Source organism: Clinocottus analis, unplaced genomic scaffold (assembly GCF_023055335.1).
Source record: "Clinocottus analis isolate CAN_PGR_092001 unplaced genomic scaffold, fCliAna1.0.p SCAF_4, whole genome shotgun sequence".
Taxonomy (NCBI): domain Eukaryota; kingdom Metazoa; phylum Chordata; class Actinopteri; order Perciformes; family Cottidae; genus Clinocottus; species Clinocottus analis.
Window position 1 is genome coordinate 23,241,490 of NW_027176153.1, and position 26,832 is coordinate 23,268,321.

The 26,832-nt window shown below is 40.2% G+C and overlaps 1 protein-coding gene and 1 long non-coding RNA gene across 14 annotated transcripts; one reads left to right on the forward strand and one right to left on the reverse strand.

The window, feature by feature from the left end:
- The first annotated feature begins 1,116 nt into the window (after positions 1-1,116).
- LOC137800433 (membrane cofactor protein-like) lies at positions 1,117-10,210 on the forward strand. Of its 12 annotated transcripts, none has more exons than XR_011079583.1 (14): positions 1,117-1,252; positions 2,073-2,169; positions 2,288-2,476; positions 2,625-2,724; positions 2,905-2,978; positions 3,073-3,252; positions 3,402-3,581; positions 4,805-4,984; positions 5,389-5,433; positions 6,006-6,035; positions 6,142-6,189; positions 6,628-6,703; positions 8,571-8,819; positions 9,074-10,210. XR_011079583.1 is itself a non-coding variant. In XM_068597630.1 (14 exons), exons 2-14 carry the CDS (start codon positions 2,112-2,114, stop codon positions 9,074-9,076), a joined length of 1,221 nt encoding a protein of 406 aa, XP_068453731.1. In that variant the 5' UTR covers positions 1,117-1,252; positions 2,073-2,111; the 3' UTR covers positions 9,077-10,210. The 12 variants fall into 12 exon arrangements, 10 of the variants coding, with proteins under 10 accessions (XP_068453731.1, XP_068453732.1, XP_068453733.1 ...); XM_068597630.1 differs by having other exon boundaries at positions 8,762-8,819; XM_068597631.1 differs by having other exon boundaries at positions 2,077-2,169; positions 8,762-8,819.
- Positions 10,211-13,948: 3,738 nt separating this feature from the next.
- On the reverse strand, positions 13,949-24,970 carry LOC137800647 (uncharacterized). Of its 2 annotated transcripts, XR_011079638.1 has the most exons (5): positions 22,763-24,970; positions 21,423-21,468; positions 16,533-16,637; positions 15,884-16,069; positions 13,949-14,092 (listed from the first exon to the last, which is right to left on the reverse strand). It is a non-coding gene; the product is annotated as an uncharacterized lncRNA (long non-coding RNA). The 2 variants fall into 2 exon arrangements; XR_011079637.1 differs by lacking the exons at positions 13,949-14,092; positions 15,884-16,069; positions 16,533-16,637 and having other exon boundaries at positions 18,410-21,468; positions 22,763-22,852; positions 23,177-24,970.
- Between the last annotated feature and the right edge of the window lie 1,862 nt (positions 24,971-26,832).

Sequence of the window (26,832 nt, forward strand, 5' to 3'; positions counted from 1 at the left end):
TGTGGCATTGGTTTGTGTTTTGTTTGTGTTTTACCATGGTTCTTTAATAACACATGATGATCTGTGAAGACTCTGGATCATATTGTACATCCGCATGTTTATCAGAGGATCTCATTGCAACATTTATGAAACTTATTATTCTTGCAGTTTATCACAAATAGTAACATTTACAAGTCACCTGAAACCCTTGCTTGCTAAGAGGTAAAAATATATATATATTGTTTTTGTTCCATAATATTAAAATGAAATAGTTTAAATAAAGGCAACTTTTTCAATGCGAGTTAGGTAAAATGACATGACTATTGATGAGAAAGAGACATTCAAACAACGTATTTACAATTCAATCATCAGTAGAATATACAAGAATAAAGTGCTTTGGAATGTAAGTGGTATGTGAAAGTGACAAGTGTATTTAAAGTGTGTTTAATATCAGGTATGGAGGAATGTGCAGAGGAGTGACCAGAAGGAAATTGTCTGAGACAGAGTCAGTCAGTGGGGGACCTGTTGATGAACCAGATTGCAAGTTTATATTTTCAATTCGTGTAAACCTGCCATACAATAGAATGTGAGGAAACATTGTGTGTTTAGGCGGGGTACTTTTTACAGCGGAAAGCCACACCTACAAATACTGACCACAAACTGCTCACTCTTATCTCCATAATGTTCAAAACTAAAGATCCGAATGAAGTTCATGCACTAGCACTGACTAAAAATTTCAAGTCTTGTCAGAGAAATGTATGACTGGGCAGAGGTCGAAGCTGCAGGTCCATAAGTCAGTAATACTGACATAAGAACATTGTCAAAAATAATAAAAATAAAACTTTCCTTTCCAACCCTTCCTTACATAAGTTCTGTCTTATGTTTCAACACCGTGGAAGTGACTTTAAAGGAAAATAGGCAATGTAATGTAGTGTGGTAGGAGGGAAAAATCTTGAAAGGGGGACATTTCTTTTATGAAAAATAAAAAAATAAGTTTAGTGGGAAGTGCGTCACTTCTTCATATTGACCCTGCCAGGGTTGGGTCCATTACATCATGCTCTATGAATGCCTTGTGTGATGGGCTCCATTGTAACTGGCCATGAGAAGATACATAAACTCCCATGTTGGAAACACAGACGTTGGTGATTTTCGGCTCAGGACGACATTACGTCACTGATTAAAAGGCCACGCCCATTTCCCCGCAGGAAATAACCCACATCATTCACTGCTGTGGGTCAGCTGCGGTCATTGTGACTGTCTTCACGTGTAGTCGGTAAGTCAAATCCGATGCTCAGATGTTTATGATGTTTATGCACTACGAACTAAAACCGAAAACCCAACGGAGACACTGCTCTAACTTGAAAACGATGTATCAATGACGTTTGTTGACGTTACGTTAGCGAAACATTAGCTAGGTTAGCTAACGTTAGCTTAACCCTGACTGTCTTGAGTGTGTGGATAATTAGCACATTCAAAACCTCAATTAAACGCGACTTAACGTTTTCTCCCGCACCGGGGAGGGGTCATCCGGTAATTCGGCATAGATCAGATATAAATTAAAGTTAGAGTTAGTCTTACATCGTTAGTTTAAAACCGCCCGAGGTGAGCTGTGCTAAAGGAAGACAGGGAGCAACACGCAGGATCTAGTAGTTTAACGGGACAAAAAGTTGCTGTTATAGTGCTTTCTTTCAATTTTTTTGTTTTTAAACCTATGCCGAATTTGCCAGTGGAAAGTGTAGCAACAGACAAGTTGTGAATTAGCTCGTTAACATGAGTGTCCGAAGCAGTGTCACGCTAATTTGCTAATATTGACATATTTTCTGTAGCTAGTTAGGTTTTTTTTTTTTTCTCAGTAGGCGACAAAGGACAAGACTAAGCAACTATTTATCGTTATTTGTGATGTTGTGCATTTTAACTTGAACTAAATTGATGTTTTAGTTCGCTGTAATTTAAGTCGAGTAACTCGCTGTCTTTGATGACTTGCATATTTGTAATGTGTTTTTTGGAAACTGTTCTGCGCCAGCTAGTATCAACCATATTTATGAAGTTATTATCGTGACTGTGTTGCTTACGTTTGTGTTTGTTTTTGCCAGAAAGCTCATTGACTTCGGTCAGACGTGCCAGATCACATCATGAGTGTCACTTACGTCCTATTACTGAGCTTTCTTGGCTTTGCCATCCACTCTCAAGGTGAGTGCCCTTCAAATACTCTGTCATCATACACAAGCTGGTGTTTAATCTTGCATTACCTTGACCTCCCGGTTAGTGTTTATCTCTTTACTGACGTTTTCTTTACTTTTCATTATAGCTCAAACCTGCAGCCCGCCAGTAGCAGGAGAACACATGACATTGAAGGACAATTTCAGTGGTTTACAAACTTTCCAAAATGGGGACAAAGTGTCTTTTGGCTGCGATTTAGGCTACACACCTGGAGCAGGGTCTACAAGCATTACCTGTACTGCTGGCAGTTGGAGTCCTTTGACGTTGAAATGCCAGAGTGAATATTAACACATTTATATTATTAATATTTTACAAGTTTTAAAATGACATTATTCAGTTTTTGCCCTCTGGTACATAAACAACAAATACATTCTAGATTAATGAGTAATTTGTGCATTGAGGGTTATTTTTTTTTGGTTTTTCAGAGAGGAACTGTGGCCCAGCTGATGAGGTGGCAAATGGAGACATTGATTACTCTGACGGAACAGAATTTGGCAATAAAATAGTGGTCACCTGCAAAACTGGGTTAGTAATAAACTGATTACTTTGATGGCTCATGTTCAGAAAATGATTTTTTATAATCTAACTAACTCTAAAATGTCAGCACCCATTGTATTTCTTTTTTTTTTAAATTTAGATAAAAAAAAGTTCTAATCAATGTTCAGTAGGGTTTATCAGTCTGCATTTTTTTTATTCCCTTATTAGGTACACTTTGGTTGGCAAAAATACAATTTTTTGTGGGGCGCAAGGGTGGCTTGACAGAATGCCAGAATGTGAAGGTTGGTAATGTGTGTGCATCAATACAGGGCACATGACTAAATATACACTCTGTGTCTATTTCCATTCTAAAAGATGTCCCTTTTTATTTTGCAGTGGTGGTTTGTTTGCGGCCTCAACCGGTTAAGGATGCCATTTTCGCTCCAATCAGAGAAACCTATGAATATGGAGACGTTGTACAGTACACTTGTCATAAAGATTTTACACTCTCTGGCTCAAGATCATCATCATGTTCAGAAGATGGAACATTTAAGCCCGCTTCTCCAACATGTGTCAGTAAGTGGTTTGACTTTTTCCCCTCCCGACCCTTTTTTCCACATTATCCACAGTATGATCTCAGCTCCGACTGATACACTCACGCACTGTGTCGAAGGTCTTTTTGGGCAATTTAATGAATTTCTATTGAAAATGTTCTTTTCCTGCAGCGGTTCAATGCAAGGATCCCGATATAAAGAATGCCAACTGGGCCGGGGGTTCCCGGCCCCCTCACAAATACATGTCTACGGTGTCTTTCGATTGCATAACTGGATACACTATGAAGGGAGCGCGCACCCAGACGTGTGGACTAGACAGTCAGTGGTCACCTGGACTTCCAACATGTCAACGTAAGTCATGAAGGAAAACTACTGCTTTTGTTTAAGTCTGTCAAGAAAAAGCAACCTGTTGCATTTGGCCACTGATGAACATTGATTTATGCTTTTCCAGATGCATTCTGTTAAGAAATCCACTTTATCACATTTTTTTTTAATATACTTAGCCGTCTGTCTTTTTCCTTCTTGATTACATTAGCAGAGGTTTTTTCCCTCCTTTGCTTGGTGGTTAATTACATTTTTTTTTTAAATGGTAAGTTGCTCTGTTTTTGAAAAACAAAACTTGCACACTGTTTTTCTTCCCCTCACTCAAATGCACAATTTTTTGATGTTATGAGATGACTGGATACACATTTCCAGAGGAATTCATAACATTGCTTGGAGGTCTCTTACCACACATCCTGTCATTGCTCAGAAGCTTGGCACTGCTTGCAGCTTTCTCAAATGATCGACTTCACAATCAACACCGTGCTACTTTTGACTCCAGAGCAACAGTTGTCACACACTCAAACGCTGATGAAATGTACGGTTCATGAGAAACAGGACCCGACTTAAGCGTGACGCAAAGTAGGCACTTTCACATTTGACCCAGCCATCCAATCACAGTGGAGATGGAGGTATAAATTATAATAACTCTATTTATATAGCACTTTTAAAAACAGAGTTTACAAAGTGCTTTCACAGATTTGCAAAAGTATAAACACCACCCAAATGGCGGCAAACATAAAAGCATTGAACCCAACCAAACAAATAGCCAAAAAAAACAGTAGAAAACAAGCAAATATATCCAATGTACAAACAAAACGATCGGGACAAAAGAACTTCATAATAGATCCTAAAAATAAAAACATAAAAGGACGAAATTGCTTAAAAGCAATTCTCTAAAAATGGGTTTTAAGCTATTTAAAATAGACTGCCACAAAGACAAATAATTGGTTTCAATTGGTTGGAACTATCTTATAGAAATTACAGTTCATATTTTGTTTTACAAGACAAAAATATTTCTGAATTTTAATATTTAAAAAAAAAAAAAATTCACAAAAAAAAATATTGTTCAATACATCGGCAATATGACATCGGTTGTGATCTAAAAGGGTTAAATGCATTTCTTATTTCTTCTTAACTTTACATTATCTCCAGTGTAAATTGAGCTGTGACAGAAACACCCGCGTACGATGGAGACATTTAGTTTGGGGCCGTTGCATTAATTTCCACTTAAAATGTCCTTTTACCTGCAGTGGTTCAATGTCAAGAACCCAAAATCCAAAATGCTGACCGCGTTGAGGGTTCGCAGCCCCCTTACCAATACAAATCCACGGTGACGTTCAAGTGCATATCTGGATACACTTTGACGGGATCGCGCACCCAGACATGTGAAACAGGTGGTCAGTGGTCACCTGGACTTCCAACATGTCGACGTAAGTCATGAAGGAAAACTACTGATCAAGAAAATTCCTTTTTTAAAAATTTTTATTATTGATGAACATTGTTTTATACTAAACCAGACGCCATTGCATTCTGTTATGCAACTGTATGATGTAATGTAGAGGTCCAAGAGGGATTTAGACGTCCCTGGCTTCTGATTGGACGGCTTAAAAATAGGCGGAGTTAGAATGTAGCACTAAGAATTGATTGATTGGTTGATGGCATATCATTGGTTCCAATTGGTTGCTGCTAGCTTACACAATACAGTTCATACAAGAAGAAATCAATCATTGGATTTTAATACAAATAAATATGAAGAAATAGAATTTTAGTAAATATGTGCACAATATGACTGTGATGTCGACAACAGGATTCTGAATTCTTTATGTTTCTGCAGTAACGCCAACCACCCAACGCCCTTCTACCACCAAGAAAACAATAGGTAAAGTCCACCCGAATGCTTAAAACCATCTAAAGCTCCAAAATGCCAATTTAAAATGAATTAAATACATTTATTTGTGGGGGAAAAAAACGGAGCAAAACTATTTTATCAACTTTAATTAATGCCTTGACCAATCTGATATTGTTGTGTGTTGTGTTAAATTCAGGGTTAAATGGAAAATGTCTTTTTAAAACTCTTTTAGAAGACAACCCAGGCCATTATGTGCACCTATTTAACGATATATGCAAAGTAAACTATTGTGACATCCATCCATCAGTAAATGAATCAGCGGTGATTAGTTGTAGTCTGCTAAATCTAACATTTGATGTACAATATTTGACAACTGAATGGATTATATCAATTTGATAACAACATTAAATATAACAAGTGCATGAAGTCATCAAGTCACTCTTTATTTTTTCAAGTCACAGCACTCAAAACACACAAGTAATGTATTTAAATACTTTGTGTTTCACGTTAACGTCCATCTCAAAACATTGCTGAGCCCTAGTTGATGTGTAAGACACAGTAAATGGACTTTTTAATGATTACACTGTACCTCTCTGCTTCAGTTCATACCGACTCCACTGACGCGCCACCTGGTAAGTCATCAAAGTTAATCCCTCAATCACTTTTTAACAGTTTTAGATCCGCGTTGCAGTTTAACCAACACCACAGTTTGACACAAGTCTTTTTATTTTTTTACAGGCAACGACGGAAATGCCAAAGCTATCGGGTTGGGTGTTGGTTTGACGAGTAAGTTTCAACTTAATTTAACGGTAGATCAAGACTGTAAAGAGGTATTGTTGACCCACTTGAGATCATGATGGTCTCAGAACAACACGGTTGTATTACAGCAGGGTTGACTGTGGCGTTCTGCAGACGCCATCTTGTTCTTGAATAGCAAAGTGACGCATCCAGCCATGAGATCATCATGCAGTCATGTCTGGATGTGTCATTTCACTGTAGTGTGTGTGTTTTGTACTTGATTTCCATGTTTCTATGAAGTGTGCATGTCAGGTTTTCATTATTTTTAAATTGGTATTCCAACAAAAAGCAATAGTGAAAAGAAACTTTTTGGGATTACCAATTCAACCGTTTTCATGTTTTCATTGAAATGGCGCTGCATTGTCGGCCTCGCGGCCCATCCATCATCTTCCAACATCTCCATTTTTGTCTTCTCATTGAAAATAGTTCTCATTGGTATTATCCTCACTGTCTGTGGATGCTATTTCTGTGGAGTTCCGGCAATCATCAAAGACAAACGACGGTAAAAAGTTGTTTAATTCAACTCTGCTGGCTTTTTCTTATCAACATCTCTGACCGTCCATTAAAGGTTCTTGGTCCCTTTCGACGCTTTTCCAACTTTTTCTGATGTCCCAGCGCTTTGTGTACAGTCGACACTTTCCTACTGTTGAAGCTCGCCGTCTGTGACGTGTTGCGTGGTGCTTTTTAACAACAAGGCTCTTTCTTCAGCTCGCAGTGTAAATGCTGTAAGACGCCCTCAAAACACTCTTCTGCACACAGCTGGAGGTCACTGAGCAGAAACTAACTCAAATACTAACACAATATGTCTGCCTAATGCGTCGGGTTGCAAAGGAGCGGAAAGTTTCCGGTAAACTTTCCACGGGAATTTTGAAAAAAAAAAATGTGCCTACGTTTTTTCGCAAAAGCATACAACAGGTAACTTAAATGTAGTTGGTGATCATACGGAATACACCTTTTTTTTTTTTTTTTATTCAACGTTCATGTTTTCGTTGTTCGACGAAAGAATAAAGTTCTATTCGCAAAATGTCAAAAATGTAACTTTTAAAAGTTGTATAATCAATATTTATTATCAATATGTCTGCTTATGACAATGTAAATACAGTTAAATTACCCCAAGATTTCCAGTTTATTCCTGTTAATTCCCATTTATTCCCGTATATTCCTCTTAATTCCCATGGAAAGTTTCCAACTTTGAATATTCCCGGAATTTTGCAACCCTACTAATGCAGCATAAATGATACAGCATGTGTTCATGTGAAGGTATGCATGTTTTTTGTTGTTGTTGTTCCATGAATGTCATATATTTCCATGACCAAAGAGGAAGTTCAGGTTGGAGCAATAGACCGGTAGAAATGTGATGTTTCATGTGCATCAGCTTATGTTGCGCTCATACTTTCTAAAACAGTTCATACCACAAATGTCATAATAAATATATAGATTCTTTATTCATCCCCACGGGGGGGAATTGTTTGTAGCAGCAAGCAAAGTTACAGAGTAAACATGCAAATATTAAGTATGAAAAATACATTGAAATAGCAGAACATATTAAATTTAAGAAACTTAAATAAAGGAAATGCAACATAATATAGTACGTCATTACAATGTTGACAGTTTAAAAAAAAATATATACACATTAATTGAACATGGTAAAGAATATTCTCTTCCATTTCTGCTAATAAGCGCCAAACTGCACTTTTTCTCTTTTTTTTTTGAAAAAAAGAGAAAAGTCTGTCCAGTTAAGAATCACAACGTTTACTGGCGGCATGTTTGGTATAAGTATGATTTGTAGTTCCCACAAAAAATTCAAACCAAACCCCCCCCCCCCCAAAAAAATTACATTGGCTAACTTTATCTCTCAAAACAGGAAGTAGCGGTTGCTGTTACGTCTCATTTCTGGAAATGTTTCTGAGGAAACTTTTTGTTTCCTGTTGAGTTCTTTGTGCGGAAAGACTTGATAAACCTCGCCACACCGCCATATAGTTTGGAAACTTGCAGCAAAGTTGTACAACTCGGGCTCTCAGGGCAACTGAATTGGACAACCATAAACTTTTGGTCGTCTTTATGGATGAAAATAAAAATCCTCTGTTACAGTTTTAGGCCAAATCACAACATTGCGACATTTCTTTTGTATTTTAGTTGTACTAAATTATCACATTATTTAAAAAAAATAGAAAAAAGCCCCACACAGTTTGTATTTTCTTAATTAATACAGTAATCTCATTGAATAATTCAGGAAAATCAGGCCATACATGTGTACAATTTCCTTTAACGTTTGTGTCTTTGTTGCTGTTTTCGGCTCTTAGAAATGAATGAGGAGTATTTTTTTTGCATCTCAAAGTAACACACACATTTTGATATTTCGGCAACAGGAGACAGATGGAGAGCAGCAGCCAGGGTGTGTCTCTTTGTGTGTGTTTGTGATGATCTTACTCGATAGGCTGTCTGTCGTCTTGTGGTGGAAGAATTAGTTTCCTGCGGCTTCCTGACGCTCTCCCGCTTCGTGTGTGTGCGGCTGGTTGTACATGAGCAGTAACGCTGACGGCTCATTGTTGGATTGCAGCTCTCGGAGAAGCTCTCCTGACACTGTCGTTCCCAAAGAAGAGGCGGTAGCACTCGCGGTAAGAAGATGCTGAGGCTGCTGCGCACACTTATCATGCCAAAGGAACAGAGCATCACACGTGTCAAACTCCATGTCCATCATGCATTACTAATCTTTTCTTCCTGAAATGATAACTGACCTGTTGGTCCATCTCAACCCTTGACAGTTGATTTTTTTTTTTTCCTCTCTCTGCAGGTTTTTTTTAATTTTTTTTTATACAATTTGTCTAAAAAATGTGGCTAATTTCAATGATTCTTCTCCTTTTCCCTGCAGTAAGCGTCCTGTTGCTGCAGCATTACTGGCTGTAAACGTGTCCAGATGAGAAGATCCCACTTTGAATGTACGTGTGCATGAGGATGCGCAGGCTCGGGAAAATCCCCTGAAGCTGTCGTTTCTGAACGCCCGCCTGAGATTCAGAAACCTTCGCTAATTGCGCTCAATCCTTAACTTAATGATATCAGACTACTCTTCTAATTTCTTGAGAATAACTTCAGTCTCTTTGACAATTCACAACTCCTTTTTTTTGTTGCCATTGCACTTAATTTAGTGATGTTTGGGATGCTTCCCCTTTTCCTTTCAAACATCACCAGCACTTTTTCTATGCTGCAAGTGAAGGACTGACATTTCATGTTTGCTATTAGAGGCTTATTTATATTTAATGTTGATTGAACATGTTTGCACAGCTTGGCTAGGTCAATTTAGCTGAGACGCTGCAGAATTATATATTTTTTTAAAATACAGCTGTTTTTGATTAAATTGTTTTGGGTTGAACTTCAGAAACATCAAAAATTGCAGAAACCTCGGAACACAAACTAATTACACACATTTAGGAAACTGAAATGGAAATGATGGACGCATTAGAAAAGACATTTGTATTGAAGAAAGACGCCGGCGTCGGCCTCCTCCCGTCTTGTAGATTCACTTTCCTAAAGATGATATGAAAATCTGTCAAACAGAAGCAAGCTCTGCCTTAAAACGAGGCTCGATTCGAATGCCTTAATGCATGAAGCCAAGTGTTTTAGCTTGTCAGTTATTGGTTAATGGAGGCTTAATTGTGCGTCTACCTTAGCTTCATGCTAGCCACACTTAGCCTCATGTTCATGTTCGCCATGTTGCCGTTGTGTTTTTTTGTGTAGCACTATAACTTCAACAGATTTGGTTAAATAATTGATGTAAATTATTCGTTGAAGCTTCGCCCTGGAAGTGTTTTGTGGTCATCTCTTCTCCAGAGTGACAGTTTAATAGATTTGTTCTTAACCCCACGCGCAATGAAGAACCTGCACGGGTTCTGGTGGTGCACAGAGATGATCTGTAGTTCTGTTTCAGAACATCTCCGTAAGATTTTTATATCATATTGCAGGCGTTTGTGTTGGCGTGACCTTTTTGTAATTAGTGAAATAAAATGATACCAAACAATGTAAGTGTACTGCATGTATATTGTGTTTGTGTGTATACAAGTATTGCACAATAAGTAAAAGTGTATGTGTTGCACTAGATCTCTATAACGTCCTAAAAAGTCCTCGTGGTGCAGTGGTTAGCATCTAGCTAATGGAAGTTATCGTGAATTAAAAAAAACATTTTATAACAGAAAAATGGTCATACAAAGTTAAATAGTATACAGTAATAAGAAAGGCAGAATATATGACATGAAAAAATATTTAATGTAACTGTAGGATGGCAGAAAAGATTATACAATATTTTTTTTAAATACCATGTGAGTAAGAACATGTCTAAGAAATGACTCAAAAGGAAACTGTATTGATGATCTGAAAGTGAAATAAACTGTAGTACAGAATCTCATATCCAAAAATATTCCTCTAATATTCTACTCTACACTGCCACCTTGTGGATTTGACTAGAACTTGTTTTAAAAAAACTTAAGCAGTACAATTGAATCCTACAAAGTACTTACTTTCCTGTATTGTTTCTTTATACTTAGATCACTTTTCAAATAAAATATTGTCTTTACAAATTGAAGTTTTACTAGAAACAATACTTTTTGCTAATAATACAATTCTGAATACTTCCAAACATCAATATAGACATTACATACATTTGTACATTTGTTTAAATAATATTAACTTAGTCAAACCACAGTCTGTAAACAAAAAACAGAGGAGAACTCAGTCAGACTCCAGCTGAATGAAGACTTACTGGTGGACGCCTCTCCACACGCGTCCCAGTGCTCGAGTCCCAGTGCTCGAGTCCCAGTGCTCACATCCCAGTGCTCACATCCCAGTGCTCACATCCCAGCTCTCTGCTGCTCGCCAATGAAAACACTTCCCTCCCCAAGAGCACTGCTTTCAAATGGTGCTAGAAAGATGAGAATACTCTAAACCACCGTCTGAAACCAGCTTCCAAGGGGGGCCAAGAGCATCCGTCTGTGGCCTAAAAGACTCAAATATAAAGGAAATAAACAGTTGTTGGAAGTTCCTTAATGAAGACCGACTTTAGATGAATGTGTATGCTAAACAATTAGCCATGTTTAGCATTAGCATACAGGTGTGAAGCCGCAGATCTTCGGGTGGGAAACTTCGAGGTTGAAAACTAAAGGTGACCTCGGCTTTGAGGAGATGAGGCTCTCAGAACCATTCAGTGCTTTAAAATCACCTTTTTATTCTTTAATTTGTAATTTTATTTATTGATGTTTTTGTACAGTTTCATGCGTTTCATTTTTTACTTAGTTTTATCTATTTTTCTGGCCTCGCTGTTTGTCTTTGTTTTATTGTCATGTATCTTTGCAACCTTTGTTTTTTTAAAAAGGTGCTACATGAAGTTAATAGTATTATTGCTATTATTAATAAATAAGCCACTGAATAATATCGGGCAGTAAACTACTAAATCGTTCATTCGATTATACCACAGCGCCACCTTGTGGATTTGACTAGAAAATAGTTTAAATTGATCAAATTGTCAGACGAACATCCAGAGATGGAATGTAACAAGTACATTAATTTAAGTACAGTACCAAGTACAATTACAAGGTACTTTAATGGAACGCTTCTGTTTACTTACATTAAATGGAAATACTTTTCATTTGACCGTTTCGTCACTTTGCAGATCAATAATATACACACAAAATAATACATTTAGCAAAAGATATTGCGATATAATCCCAATAAGCATATTTAAAGTTTGGTATCGCGACTTCTACATCGTAAGTAAAGGATCTTAATATTTCTTTCTCCAGTGCAAACATTAATTTAGATATCAATGAAATATTCAGGGTGTTTTAATTTGTATTTAAACACAGTAATTTGTCCTTTCACGGTAAGATGACATCTGTCCTTCACTTCAACCGATTTCAAATGGTGCGAGAAACAAAAGCAGACTCTGAACACCAAAAGTAATCGGTCAACCTTTGGAGAAAGGACAAAGAGCTCGAGCTGTCACAACATCACCGAGCGGCGCTTCAGGACAGGAAGTGATACCTTTTTAGCTTCCGGATCACCTCGCGCCCGCACTTCCTGTTTGCTCGCCAGTGAAAATACACTTCCCTCCCCAAGAACACTGATTTCAAATGGTGCTAGAAAGATGAGAATACTCTAAGCCACCATCTGAAACCAGCTTCCAAGGGGGGCACCGCCGCCCGAGAGCATCCGCCTGAGGCCCAAAACACTCAAATGTCACACAGAACAATGGAGGATAACAATGGAACAGATGTTGGAAGGTTTTCCATTGATGTTCATGCTAAATTAGCATTTAGCATTGTTTTGGTGTACACTGCGATTGCTGAATGTTGTGCACACGAGCCGGCCTTTTGAATCCGTGTTTGTTCGACTACATTTTTTAACACAACATCTCAGAGTTTTGTATAATATTTATTATGGAACTACTTTTTGTAATCACTATAAACTCAAATAAAGACAATGTAGTGGTGTACATGGACTGGACCTCCAACCCCGCCGTCATCATGAGCCTCACATTGATTTGTTCATAATATACTCTTAATGTACTAATACACGACACGTACACACACGCTGCTATCATCACTACACATTATAAGGTGTGAGTAGCTTTAGATATTCAAGGTTAAAAACTAAAGGTGACCGTGAGTTCGCCATCAGGGAACTCGGCTTTGAGGAGATTTTTTGTTTAATTTGGGATTTTATTTATTGATATGTTTAAAAAAAAAATCTTTTGTCCAGTTTTATGTGCGTTTCATTTGTACCTCTACCTGCTTTTTAAAAGGTGCTTTAAACAAATATATTAACATTACCATCAATAAATAAAACATTGAATAATATTAGGGCAGTAAACTGCTAAATATGAGCAACATAGAAACATGTTCAGGTTTATAGATGCTAAAAAAAGAATAAAAGATTGTTTAAAGGTTGGCGCAGTGTGCAGTGTTTAGCTGTGTCGTTGTGTGAGTCACGGTTTGTGTTCATGTTATTGATCCGTGCCGTGTACCTGATGACGGACGGGACATAATCCCTCCGGTAGTTCATACTACAGCACCACCTTGTGGATTGGACGAGAAAATAGTTCAAATAATCTCATGATCAAGAGATAATTTGGCAGACAAACATGTAACAAGGACATTAACTTAAGCACCAACTCACCTACTACTATTAATGAAAGGCTTCTTTTTACTGAGATCAATGAATTTCAATGAAAATATTGTACTTTTCATTTGACTACATTTATTTGATCAATATTTTACACACAAAATAATACATTTAGCAAAAAAATTCCCGTGTGCAGGACCCTATACTCACAATAAGCATATTTAAAGTTTAATATTGTGACTTTTACTTGGTAAGTAAAGGATCTGAATACTTCCTCCTCCAATGCAAACATTAATCTAGATATGAATGAAAGATCCAGGGTGAGTCATTCTGTTTTAATTTGTAATTAAAACACAGTAATTTGTCATTTTTTTGGTACGACAGTCAATCGACGGTCTGCAGATTGTAAACGTCCTTCTCACGGTTAGATGACATCTGTCCTTCACTTTAACCGATTTCAAATGGTGCTAGAAACAAAAGCAGACTCTGAACACCAAAAGTAATCGGTCAACCTTTGGAGAAAGGACAAAGAGCTCGAGCTGTCACAACATCACCGAGCGGCGCTTCAGGACAGGAAGTGATACCTTTTTAGCTTCCGGATCACCTCGCGCCCGCACTTCCTGTTTGCTCGCCAGTGAAAATACACTTCCCTCCCCAAGAACACTGATTTCAAATGGTGCTAGAAAGATGACAATACTCTAAGCCACCATCTGAAACCAGCTTCCAAGGGGGGCACCGCCGCCCGAGAGCATCCGTCTGAGGCGTTAACACAGCCTCGAGTCTAAAAAGTGATGGAAACTGAAGTTAATGAGAGCAGAACAGAGTGGAAAACAAGTCATCCCCCGCTGCCACACACACATTTATATAAAGGGGTTGGTTTGGAATATATTCATCATATTCTCAAAGGGGAAAACAATTTTTCTCCTTTGAGAATTAAAAAACAACTTGGATGCCCCGTGGTCTAATTCTCTTAATTACTGTTGATTGTATGAAATGTAGAAAGTTAGCAAAAATGAATTATGCAATAAGCCAACACGCGAAATAAAACAACACAAATATGCATGGTATTTAATCACAATAAACTAGTGGTTCTCAAGCTGTTTCTGTCTGAACTTTTGAGGAAACAAAATGTTCCACCGCCCCAACAACACGGGAACAAAATGGTGCAACTTGTTGAGACTCCTCCATCCGTGCTTTTTTAATGAATAGATTAAAGAAAATGTAAATCCCTTTCAAGTAAACCAGATTGCTCCATCTGACAAGAACTAATAACATGTGCAATCACTTTGTTAAAACAATGCAAATACAGTTATATATGTGCAAAAAATGTGCAAAAAGATGAGCAAGGAAGCCGGTTGGATCCCTGTTTTCTCCCCATAGTTTCATGTTGAAGTGTCCTTGAGCAAGGCACTGAAGCCCCCCCCAAAAAACATATTTATTTATTTATTTATTGTTTAAGAATCTGCATCTCCCCCCAAGCGCCACCTGTAATACCTCCGCGCCCCACTAGAGGGTCGCGCCCCACAGTTTGAGAACCACTGCCACAGACTGTTATTCCTCCAGTTGGGAAAGTTGACTTGAAGGGATATTTTTGGGTGTTTTGAAGAGGGGCTCGAGGTACTTGTACACAGTCAGTGTGTATAACCAACAGTACATGGTGGTCGGCACATGACCAGTTTGAAGAAACCATTGACACCGGCGGCAAAGAAACAAATGTTTCGCTCCCTAAAAAAAAAAAAAAAGACCATGAGACATTTCCACGAGACGGCTATTGAAAAGAAATCTTAGCAGAACAAATGGGTTGCTGCTCAAACGCTGCCTCAACGAGTCAGTCTGTGTGGTTTCTGATACATCGCTGAACACAAACTCACCAAATCCCCACAACGATGCAAACAAACTGACCCATCGAGGCAGCGGCGGTAGACCAGACTTGACTGTTCGTTAAAGTAGGATTACTATTTGTTTCTCCACGGGGTCTGGTTGCCTTGTGGGAGCGCAGATAACGGCCTGAGGCAGTGGTTCTCAAACCGTGGGGCGCGGCGGTATAACAGGTGGGGCGCAGCGGGAGATGCAGATTCTTAAAAAAAATAAATCTTTTCACATTTTTTTTTTTTAAGACTCCTTTATTAATCCCACAGTGGTGGGATTATTCTCTGCATGTCATCATCCTTAGTGATGAAGGAGCTTTGTGCTGCTGTGAAGCTCTGGGGCTTCAGTGCCTTGCTCAAGGACACTTCAACATGAAACTATGGGGAGGAAACAGGGATCCAACCGGCTTCCTTGCTCATCTTTTTTTGCCAAATATGAGTTATTGTTTTGCACATATATAACTTTATTTGCATCGTTTTAACAAAGTGATTGCACATGTTATTAGTTCTTGTCAGATGGAGCAATCTGGTTCACTTGAAAGCGATTTACATTTTCTTTAATCTATTCATTAAAAAAGCACGGATGGAGGAGTCTCAACAAGTTGGACCATTTTGTTCCCATGTTGTTGGGGCGGTGGAACATTTTGCTTCCTCCAGAGTGGAGCGTGACAGAAAAAGCTTGAGAACCACTGAATGAAGTTCACCTTAGCTGCATGTCTTTGAGGAAGCTGGAGAACCGAGAGGGAACCGTTGCTGCCACGGGGAGAACGTGCCAACTTCACACAGAAGTTTTGTTCCCATGTTGTCGGGGCGGTGGGAACATTTTGCTTCCTCCAGAGTGGAGACAGAAACAGTTGGAGAACCACCGCTCTAAGGGATAACAGTCATACCTGTGAGAGGACACTGAAGTGAGACCAGCTGTTGGACGCATTGCCATATTAAGCCTCGGTCCTCCTCGGTCCTTCTCCGTTACTCTCAAATTAGCGATCGGCACAGAAAGCTTTAAATTGCGTCCGTCTCAGCTTTGATTTTGGCGGAAGCCGATCAGCATCTTGGGAGACCGCCAGAGGATTAAAAACGCAGCGCACGCTGGGATGGTTTAAGGTTCATGCGCTCGCCCAGAAAGAAGTTCGATTCAGGCCAGGAAGAAAGAGAGAGGAGGAGGGAGGCCGATGAAGAAGGGAGAGTGAAATAGAGAAGGCACCAGAACACCCATCTCTCTCTCTCTCACAATCTATTTATCTCCAACACGGCCACGCGACTGATCCGATACTTGATCCAAGCTTTGCGGATGTGTGAACGGCCGAAACGAGAACACGCACACACACGAAACACTGCAACTGCATGTCTCACCTGCAGCTCTGTGCATACAGATGTCGATGAGTCCTCTTCTCTCTCTCTCTGCTGCTGCTGCTTGGTGGAACCGTGAGGATGACGAGGTGTCGTTGTCCGGTGCCACTACGAGGAAGAAAAAGCAAGGAAAGTGGCAGTGAAATCGCTGGGCAATGAGAAACCGTGACGCAGATACGCAGCTAGGGGCGGGGCAAGGACAGGTAGTGGCCAGTTGGCTGACTTGTTGCCAAGTTTCTCAACAAAAGTACAAATCCACCCGACCGTTTTTTTTTTTAATATCCATTTTTGTGTTTACACTTTGCATGCAGGAGAACGGACCGCTAACAAGTCATTGTTCCCCCCCCCACCCACCCACACACAGTCTGCCTTCGTTTCTTCACGTGTACGACGACAAATACTACTTGTCTCATGACGGACTCGAGGCAAATCAGAGCCCAAAAACATACAATTTACTTTGATTTTCACAATAAGAGGAAAGGACAAAATCCCCACGGGCCTCAGGCGTCCTTATCGGGCTTCAGATGGACCAGGCCAAGCCTTGTTTTTTTGTTTTTTTTGTCAGGGCTGTTTGTGTAAGGCTATGTGTGTGTGTGCGTGTGTGTGTTTGCACTGTAGCCACAGTGACGGCTCTGATCAGAGGGCCTATCCGTCCGTAGGTGTCTGGTTGCTTTGCCTGCCCGGCCGGCCGGCTCAACCCAACCCCGTCACTTTTCTTTTTTTTTTTTTCAGGGTTTGTTTGTTGCTTGTGCACCACTGGACCTGTTGTGCAACGCTTAGAAAAGATTTAAAGAGACAGGAAAGCCTCGAGAGAGAGAGTCGGCCACCAACATAATCAGGATTGAACCGTGTAGTACCCCGGGGACGCCCGTAGGGGGGGATATCACAGCCATTCCTATTTACAGAGAAAAAGAGCTATAAAACCAACAGTAAGCTGCTCTCACAGAGAAGAGTGAAACATGAACAATACACAATGTGTACAGCTGTAAAATATACTGCACAGGTTAAAACACAGCTGATTTAACCGTTTTAGAAGGAATGACCCACCGTAGTGGTGAAGCGAGAACCAGGATCATCATCTTCTTCACGACCACCTTTATATATTATTAAAGAAAAAGGCAGTGATAGTACAGTATGTTATACCATCAGCACATTTAGAGCAGAGGGAGCGAGAGAGAGGGAGAGAGAGAGAGAGAAAGGGAAAGAAAGACGCTGACTGTAGAGGCTGGAGCTGCAATGCAGACCACGGGCAGCCACACACACACACACACACACACACACACACACACACACACACACACACACACACACTCGCTCTTGCATCATCTTAGAAATGTGGCATCTTTTGGGACGTTGGACTTTTAGTCCGGGGAGCGAGAGGACGCCTCTCGTCGAGGGGATTTAAATCCTTCCTCGTCCTCTCAGGTGTCAGAGTGTCGGGCGTGGAGGCGTTTGCAGAAAACGCCGAGCGGCGCTGCGTTCGATGACAGTTTCGGAGTGAACAGGGCAGCCGGGGTAACACTTCATTTTACTGGCGACAGAGTATCCCCATAAATTCCTAGAAAGGAGCCAATATGTTACTGCAAGTTGAAGGAACAATGCCGTGTGGCATGAACTGGGACAGCGTCTATTCGTACATTTCCAATTGAATAATTCTGATTAACAGCTGGTGAGAGACACAGACGATCACATGCATGTATTAAAAATGCATCTACAGGCAAGAATAAATGAATATATTCTGTCATCCAATAAACATATTTACTCTGATTGAACCGCCACCGTCTCCAGTAATTCATCTTTTAGAAGTTCTCGCAACTGAACTCAACTAAACGCCTTCGACCGTTGTTGTCGTCGTTGTTGTTGTTGTTGTTGTTGCTAATTATAGGAAACTGTTGGAAAATGTCGGTACCTGTAAGATAATGTGTTTGGGATCATGGTTATGTTATATGATCTCACAGCCGATTACTTGACAATTGAGCCAAATATTGACGAAACCAAAAAAACCTGCTGTATCTCTAAACTATCTCCAAAATCACACTAATTTAGACGATTCTGTCTCTTGATAACTAATTAAATATTTTAAAAATCCCTGATCAACATATGTATTTCACTATTAACACGACATGAACATCTCAACCCGCCCGTCTGAACACACATGGCACTTGTGTATCCATGGAAAAGTGTTTCTGCAAACGGCAAAGCCTTTTGTACACGAGACGGTGCTTTTTTCTTTCTTTTTTTTTTTTGAACCAATCAGACGCTGACCTCCGGCTGCCGGCTCGCAATAAAGCCAATAAAGCGCCGCTGTGCAGCTTCGTGGAGCTCCTCCCACCCAATGAGAATCCAGCTTCGGCTCGACGGCCCCGGTGATGCGGCGGCTTTAGGAAGTCCAGCGCATGTGAACTGGAGAGGAGCCAAAGCGGAGCCACCAAGAGAAGCAAAGTCAACAACTTGTCTCTCTTTTCTCTCAGTTTCTTTCTCCTCCTTTCCTGTCTTTCTCCCTCTCTCTCTCTCTCTCTCTCTCGCTCTGATCCCGGTCCATGGCATTTAGCCTCTTTCGGCTGCTCGATACAAGCTGGTTGAAAGGAAGTCCAGCCCCCCTCCAAAAAAAAAAAAATGACTGCGTCACCATCTCTTGTCTCTCCTCACTACGCAGAAACAAATGTCTTGGGAAGTGTTTTTTTTGGGGGGGGGGGGGGAGGGGAATTACAAAAATCACATGACACGAGTGCCACGAGCCACAGAGACACAGAGACGTCTGACAGCTGGATCCCGACCGGTCTCTGCCTCCATACGAGCTCGTTTCCTTAACTCCATCAGGAGTTAACCACAACTACTTGCAGTCAACAGTTCAACACACACACACACGTCCACATGAAGTGTGACACACACATCGTTAGCCTCTCACTGACAAACTTATCCTGTTGGTTTTTCTTTTTTTAAAAGGCGACCGTAACGTCCACCTGACTGCGCACACACTCCCATAAAATGGTGTATTAAATGTCTAACGCTGCTTCATAATAGGTCAGACGGCACCATGCATGGTTGTATTCACCTAGTTTCACCAATGTAATCATCCGTATTCCTTCAGGTGATGGGGGGGGGGGTGGCAAAAATACAAAAAAAATACAAAAAAGCGAGGTTCGAATACCTCGATAATGCTCTGCAAAACATTCCTGACCGAGCTTCGTTTGGATATTAGGAACCCTCCAGAATATTCTTTTGTTAACCCCTTTGTCGCACCTCTGCCCAGCCGAACCGCACACACACACACACACACACACACACACACACACACACACACACACCTTACCACGCTATCACAACAAGACCTAGAGAAACTGTGTCACATCTTCAGCATCCATGTTGAAACTCTCCCGATGCCAGCTCACAGGACCTACGAAGCACACACACACTGACACACAGACACACACACACACGCATACGCACGCACACAAGACGGGCAGAGCAGAACAAAACTACCAAGGAGGAAGAGGAGGAGAAAGCCGAGGTTGTCCGAAACCATTATGGCGACTTCAGGTAAAAAAAATAAAAAAAATAACTGGATGACTCTGGGCTTCTGTTATCTCGGCTTCTGTTTCTCCTGACATGAAAAAGTGACGTAGCAACTAATCCAAAATCTCTCCCTCTCTCTCTCTCTCTCACACTCGCTCGCTCGCCCTCCCTCCCGGTATCTCCCCCCTCTCTCTCTCTCCCTTTCTGCTGTCCTCTCCAAAACACACGCACTCTTTATTTTCATCTCGTTGCAACAGCACAACTGCTATCAGTCTGCTCACACACATTGCATTCGTACGTGCGCAGTCACACACACACACACACACACAGACGCGCACAGGCACGCGCACGCTCGACTACGCTCCTCCACTTCCCGACTGTGACGCAGCACTTAATTCTCTGTGCTTTTATGCCACTGTGACACACAATGCAACTTCTTGGGATGGAGCCGAGACCAGAAGCACAGCAGCAGCTAGCCGCCACACATGAGGCAGGAGGATGACCGCACCGCCGGTTTAAATGCACCCTACCGCCGCCGCCGTGGATCAATGTCCCCGACTCTGTAACGGTTGCTCGTGTCCCCATTTCCCCCCTTACGTCCCGTTGTATTCGGGTCTCTCTCTCCTCTCTGCTCTCGGCTAGAGACGCACTGGCTGCTCTGCCTGCGAGGCTGAGCCGACTGAGCCTCCTCGATCACCTGACAGCCCACTGCTTTTAAAGGCACATCACCCAGCAGCTCGTGGATCAGTTGCATAAGCACTCAGATTGGTCTTTTGGGCTTTTTTTTAAAAAAAAAAAATGTTTAAATACAGTCTAATGAGGGACGGCGCTTATCGTCTCGGTCGGCGGCAGAAGGGAGCGTTAATGAGATGTTTACGTCGTGCTACGAGGACGTCGTCACAGCCACGTGTTGCTTTTTGACGTGGGAAAACGGGCCGGTTTTCTTATTCAATGTCAAGTGTTGACGATTAGTATTCAGTGTGAGGGGGTCGACTTTATCAACGCCACTTTGACACTTCACCAGGAATAGGTTTTTAGCATACATCTACTTCCTCTTTCAGGTCTTCCTACCACAGCTTTGAAATAAAAAAAAAGGAAACTGAATACTGTATCTATTTAAAATACTGTTATCCAGTTAAACTCATAATGAATATTGCAGAATAACAGGAAGATTACAAAAGAAAATCCTGAATAGTATAATAAATGCATTGTATTGAACGTTAACCAGGAATGGAGCTGCTCCTTTAAAAAAAAAAAAAAAAAAAAAAAGGACCGTGTTCCTGTTTTATAAATAGTCTGCTTTGGTTCAGTCAAACATTAGCAGAGATTATTTTAAGAACTTGAGATGTTGCATTCTTTATCTGATTGTTCACATACCTCGATCAGATGACTCATCGTTTGTGATGTAAATCGGACTGAAGGGCTGTGGGGAGATAAAAAGGAGAGAAACCATTTTTTTAAGAAGACAATCACTGAAGGAATCTGCATCGGCTTTTTTTTTTTTTTTACGTGGATGTGAGTCAAAGCCAAATGTGTAAAACCCTCCATTGTTTGTGTTAGTGGAGCGACACATCTCTTTTATGAGTGTCTGTTCTCAACAAAGATGTGCTTATTAGGAATATATCCAACATGCGTGTGTATTCCTGTCCTCATATCTATTGTACAGAACTATGCTACATATTAAAGTTTACACAAACCATCCCGCTATTTTAAGGTCTGGTCTTTTCCATCATCCTCTAGATTTTTGCTCTCGGCTTTTTCATACGTCTGTCAATGTTCTTCCCTCAAGTATTCGACGATTCTGCCGTCTTAATTCCCCGCCGGAGCCGGAGAACATGGAGCCCACAGCTTCACCCTCCACGACTGAGGAAAGGAGAGCATCCGGCAAAAAGAATCAGCTTTCAACCCTGGAGCTGTATGGGAAATGTAAAGGATCTGAGGGATCAAGGCCTGTTTGCTCTGAGCAGGCTGGGAGATGCTGAAGGTATTGATCTGAGGATCGAGGTCTATCTCCTCCTCCAGGATGAAGATGTCCGTCAATGCATCTTATGCAATATATAACTACAGGAGCACCATGGAATACAATGCAGTGTATTGTTATGTCTGCTGTGTCGTTTTCTCCTTTTTCTTTCTGCACTTTATTCTTGTATTTATGTTTAATGTCAATATATTGAAATGATAAAAAATGTAAATGAAGAAAAAATATGCTTTATAGACATTTGTTACATAATTGTGTCGAATTGCAGTTGTATTTTAATGGATTTAAGTTGTATAATTGTAATTGATCATATGTATATTTTAATAATCTAGTGTTTAGCTCACCATATCGGTTCATTACGCATATTCACGTGTTGTTGATAACTTGTGACTTGTCGTTTTCCGCCTCTGAAGAGAACAGGAAGTTCAACCGTGACAGTGGTTTTGTGTTTATGCTGACGGAGATGCGCTGCAGCTTTAAAGATACATTGAAGTGCCGGTCCTTCCTGTCTGCTATTTATGCTCCTCATCCAGTGGGCAGTGTGTTAATTTTAGCCGTGTCATCTATCAGCCATGCCTGTTCTACTTCCTAAACCCTAATCTCCCCCCCTGGAAAGGTGCCTCGTCGACTCCAGCGATATTGCTTTTGGCCGCGTTGGGAACAATGCAACAAAATGTGACGTCCTCTTCAGTTTTTTTTTTATTGAAAGTAAACCGTGTGCTATTGTTCTTTGCATTACCTGGTTTCCAGTCTCTGGAGATGTCAGCACGAGTCCCAGCGTCACGCTCTGTACGACGACGGAAAGGAAGAGCTTCATCCTCGCCGGGTCCTGAGGAAATCACAGACGTTATTTCAAGACATGTCAAACATACGACACGGCGAGTTTAAGATGTTTCCTCTTAGCCTTTAGCTCAGTCGTTTCAGGAACCACAGTGTTCGATAAAGTCAGAAAAAAACTGACCTTTGTACAGAAATAATGAAACACTTTTTCAACTTTTATTGCGATAACTGTAAATATGTGTATGTTTATCACTTGCTCCACGTTGCACTTGAATACTGGCCACCATTTATTCAACTGTGATTTTAACAATAATACATATTTAAAGTGCAGAGTTGAGCCATGTTGCCGGCTGTGAAGTGTTCGTGCTCTTACCTTTTACTGTAAGTTAAAGGGAATACCTGCTTCATCTCTGTGAAAAGAGAAATAACATTATTCATCTTGAAGTAAAGCTATTCCAATGTCCTCGCTTACCTTTGGTTTCTTTATCTTATTCCCTTATATATGCATTTCCTTAGAGCCCAGTAAATCACACCATTGAGAGGTTTCTGTTACTATGCAGTCAGAAAACCAACCGGTCAACCGGCTGCAGTCGATTTGCGGGTTTTGACGTCATGAGTCCGTTTCTTTTTTTTTTTTTTTTTTTTTCAAACCCAAAACCGATGGATGCGTCACTTCTCCTGTCAACAAAGTAACAGAGCACAACATTAATAACAACATACACACATTATATACGATGCAGTCGTTCAAACTACTGGAACTCTGTCGCGTTGCCTCAATAATATCCGACTCCTTTGAAGACTTTATCTAATAACTTCATGGGCAGTAAAAATATCTAGGCTTGCACAAGTCTGCCCCCCTGTGTTAAGTAAGAGTATTGCTTCTTGGAGGGTTTGTTTACATCAGGAATAAAAAGTGCGTATGACATAGAAACCTCTGGATGGATGGAGCTGAGTCAAGGTATTGACACAGGAGGCACACGCACTTAATGTTTACCAACTATACACATCTTTAGAAAGAACCAATAATACACTGGCTTTTCTTTAAGCCAAACTATTTAAAGGAAATCCATTTCTGCTAAATGAACAATGGGAAAAAGCAATCTTAGATCATTTTAACTCTAAAATAAGTTACCACTTCATTCAACAGCATTTTGTTGAATATATATTCAACAAAATGCTGTTAAATAAGGCGGGAACTTATAGTACATTTCTTTATCGATGTCACAGTTTAAATATATAAATGGTATAAACTACATACAGTATGATGCACTATTCAGTCTATAATTAATTTTTTTTGAAAAGGTAGCCAAAATATATTTTTTTCCCCTGAACATTAGTTAAAAGTCATTTCCCCTGCGATATATCTTAAATAAACTTAGTATACAGCAACTTAGAATATGTACATTCAAGGATATCACAAGTTTGATCAACTATAATCAATACTAAACTACTACTAACGAACACACATATTATAGACATAGACAATAACAACATCTGCTCCATAAATGAAGTCATTACGCAGTACCTCATGGATGCACAGACCTGAGGTAAATTAAAGTGCGCAACATCCTCCTGCAGCAGACATCCAGCGCACCTCTCCATCCCACCCTGCTCTTCTGCCCTCTCACTGGCTCCGAAGAAAAATCAGGCACAAATCCACCCGAGACATGTTTTATAAGGAAACAGCTGAGCGCAAAAACACCCTGCTCATTTCCGGGTAACGTTGGAGACAACGCTGGAAATTTCGCACTAGCCAAAGATCGCAATAATAAAAGTCACACGCATGCAAAAATAAATAAATAAATAAATGACGAATGGCCTTGATTGAAAAAAACAACAACTAAATATTAACAGTTTTTAATCAAATTATGATTAAAATCATTTAAACAACACTACCACCCACCATAGAAACGTTGTAACCTAAATCCATATAAATGGCGCTACAGTATATGATCTACTGGAGCAAGTGGAGCTGAAAGTAAATAAACAGTATCTCTGGGAAGGTACGACGGCTTACCGCCTCTTTGGTAACACGTCCGGTCTCTTTACTACTCCGTCACCGCTGCCATTACCTCCCATCAAGCTCCCAGTTATTATGAAATCCAGAGTATTAATGAAAAAAAAAACCCAGTCCATCGACATTTTCACAGCAACACGAACAAGCCACGCCCACATCACACACACCCCCGTGTTCTGATTGGATGTCTCTCCGACAGGCGTCAACGGGATCACGTGCTTTTGACGCACGTTTACAAACAGGCGCCGAGCGTCAACGACAAAGAGTAGTGGCGAAACAAGAGAGTACACGCCTCGGTACTTCCGCTTTAGCGAAAAATCCGTTTTTTTCCAATTTTACAGATATATCTTGCATGTAAAGGCATGGTTAACATGTTGTGTGATTGAGGAAAAGATATTCCGTCAATGTACATATTTAAGAGATGTTTATTTTAAGCTCATACAAGTGTTTTCATTAGTGAAGTTGGGCAATGTAAGGCACATTGGGAGGTCTGCTCACAGTGACTTATCTTGCCTATAATAGCTCACTATCCAGCTTGATTGTTTTAGCCTTTCAGTCACCTAGAAGATCAACAAAGAGGACCGTAGCCAATGATTTTGTTTTCATCATCCCATGAATTGACTTTATATCCTTAAGAATTTGGTGATGGAGGCATGTAGTAGCTTTTCTTGAGATGCAACTGCTGTGGCAAACAGCTGCTCTTCTTTTTTCCTGTATATAATGCATGTGTATACATATCATGTTGGATTTTGTATGTACATGTCATCTAACTTGGCAGGATTCTTTCTTGTAAAAGATACGTTTGATCTTAATTGGACTTCCTGGTGAAATAAATAAACAAAGGACTTAATTCTGACTGATTTATATCTTCTAAGCGGTAACTGAAGGAGCTTTTCCTGTTGAAAACAAAATCTAAAAAGGTTCAATTATAGCTTGGATATTCTTTCAGCTTCTGAATATGCTCACAAATATGTCCCATGTGCCATAATAAATCACAAAGCAATTCAAAATAAACATTATATCCATAAAACCAAATGTATACAAATTGTAATAGAACATTTAAACCCATTAGGCATCTTCATTTAAATATCCAAGCTTCTCCAGGAGTCGAGTTTGATCAAATGTGATTGACAGTGCTGCCTGGTAACGTAAGCAAACAACTGTCATCACACGCGAAACTGCTTAATCAACATTTTTTCCTGCTGAAACCTGCTCATTTTAAAGTAGCAATACAAGCAAAGAAAAAAACAAACACAAATAGCCTGCAAAAGCATCTAACAAAAACCTGTTCTAACTTGCGTTCATAGGATCACCGATTGAAATGAGCTGATAGAGAAAAGATGCCTTTGAAAGAATCATTTGTCATTTGAGTTTGCACCCTCGGACCTCACAGCCACCAACCTACAGGACTACAAACATGTCCAAACACAATCGTACTGAATCTATGTAACTGGATATGTGCACTCTCGAGGTTTCAGCTTTTGAGCACACAATACAAACGGATAAAGTGTAGACCCCAGTATTCGGTTAAGAACATATCAAACAACTCAACGCGTGCAGACCAGGCCTCCGGCACACTGTGAAGCTCGTAAAGATTGCTAATGAGATTTTAAAGACCTGCAAATATGTTAATATTCGAAATTAGAATATATTTGAACAGATCCAAATAGCAATATATTCTAAAATAGATTTAGTAGTTTCATTATCACATCAACTTCATTTCACAACGTTGCTTTATTTGTACTTTTCAGATTTGTAGTTCACATAAGTGTGTAAAAGAACAACTTGGCTGAACCATATTCCTAAAATTCCAGGAATATGATTTACGTGGGAAAATAGTTTTAGGTTTAATTTCCTTTTATTGTTTTTGGTTTGCTCCTACAGGGCTGCAGCAGGGGGCATCCTAAGGCAACAATCCCACTCAAACCTCCCTTTGCTCTACGTGCTTTACTTTGCATGCTTTACTCTCTCTACTTCATTCTGCATACTTTAGTCCGCCTGCTTTACTCTCG

What these genes read in the sequence shown, in the direction of transcription:
- LOC137800433 (XM_068597630.1), top strand. Translation starts at nt 2,112, where the DNA reads ATGAGTGTCACTTACGTCCTATTACTGAGCTTTCTTGGCTTTGCCATC. An exon ending in TTTGACGTTGAAATGCCAGA is followed by an intron (nt 2,477 to 2,624) that starts GTGAATATTAAC and finishes TTGGTTTTTCAG; the next exon opens with AGAGGAACTGTGGCCCAGCT. An exon ending in CTCCACTGACGCGCCACCTG is followed by an intron (nt 6,036 to 6,141) that starts GTAAGTCATCAA and finishes ATTTTTTTACAG; the next exon opens with GCAACGACGGAAATGCCAAA.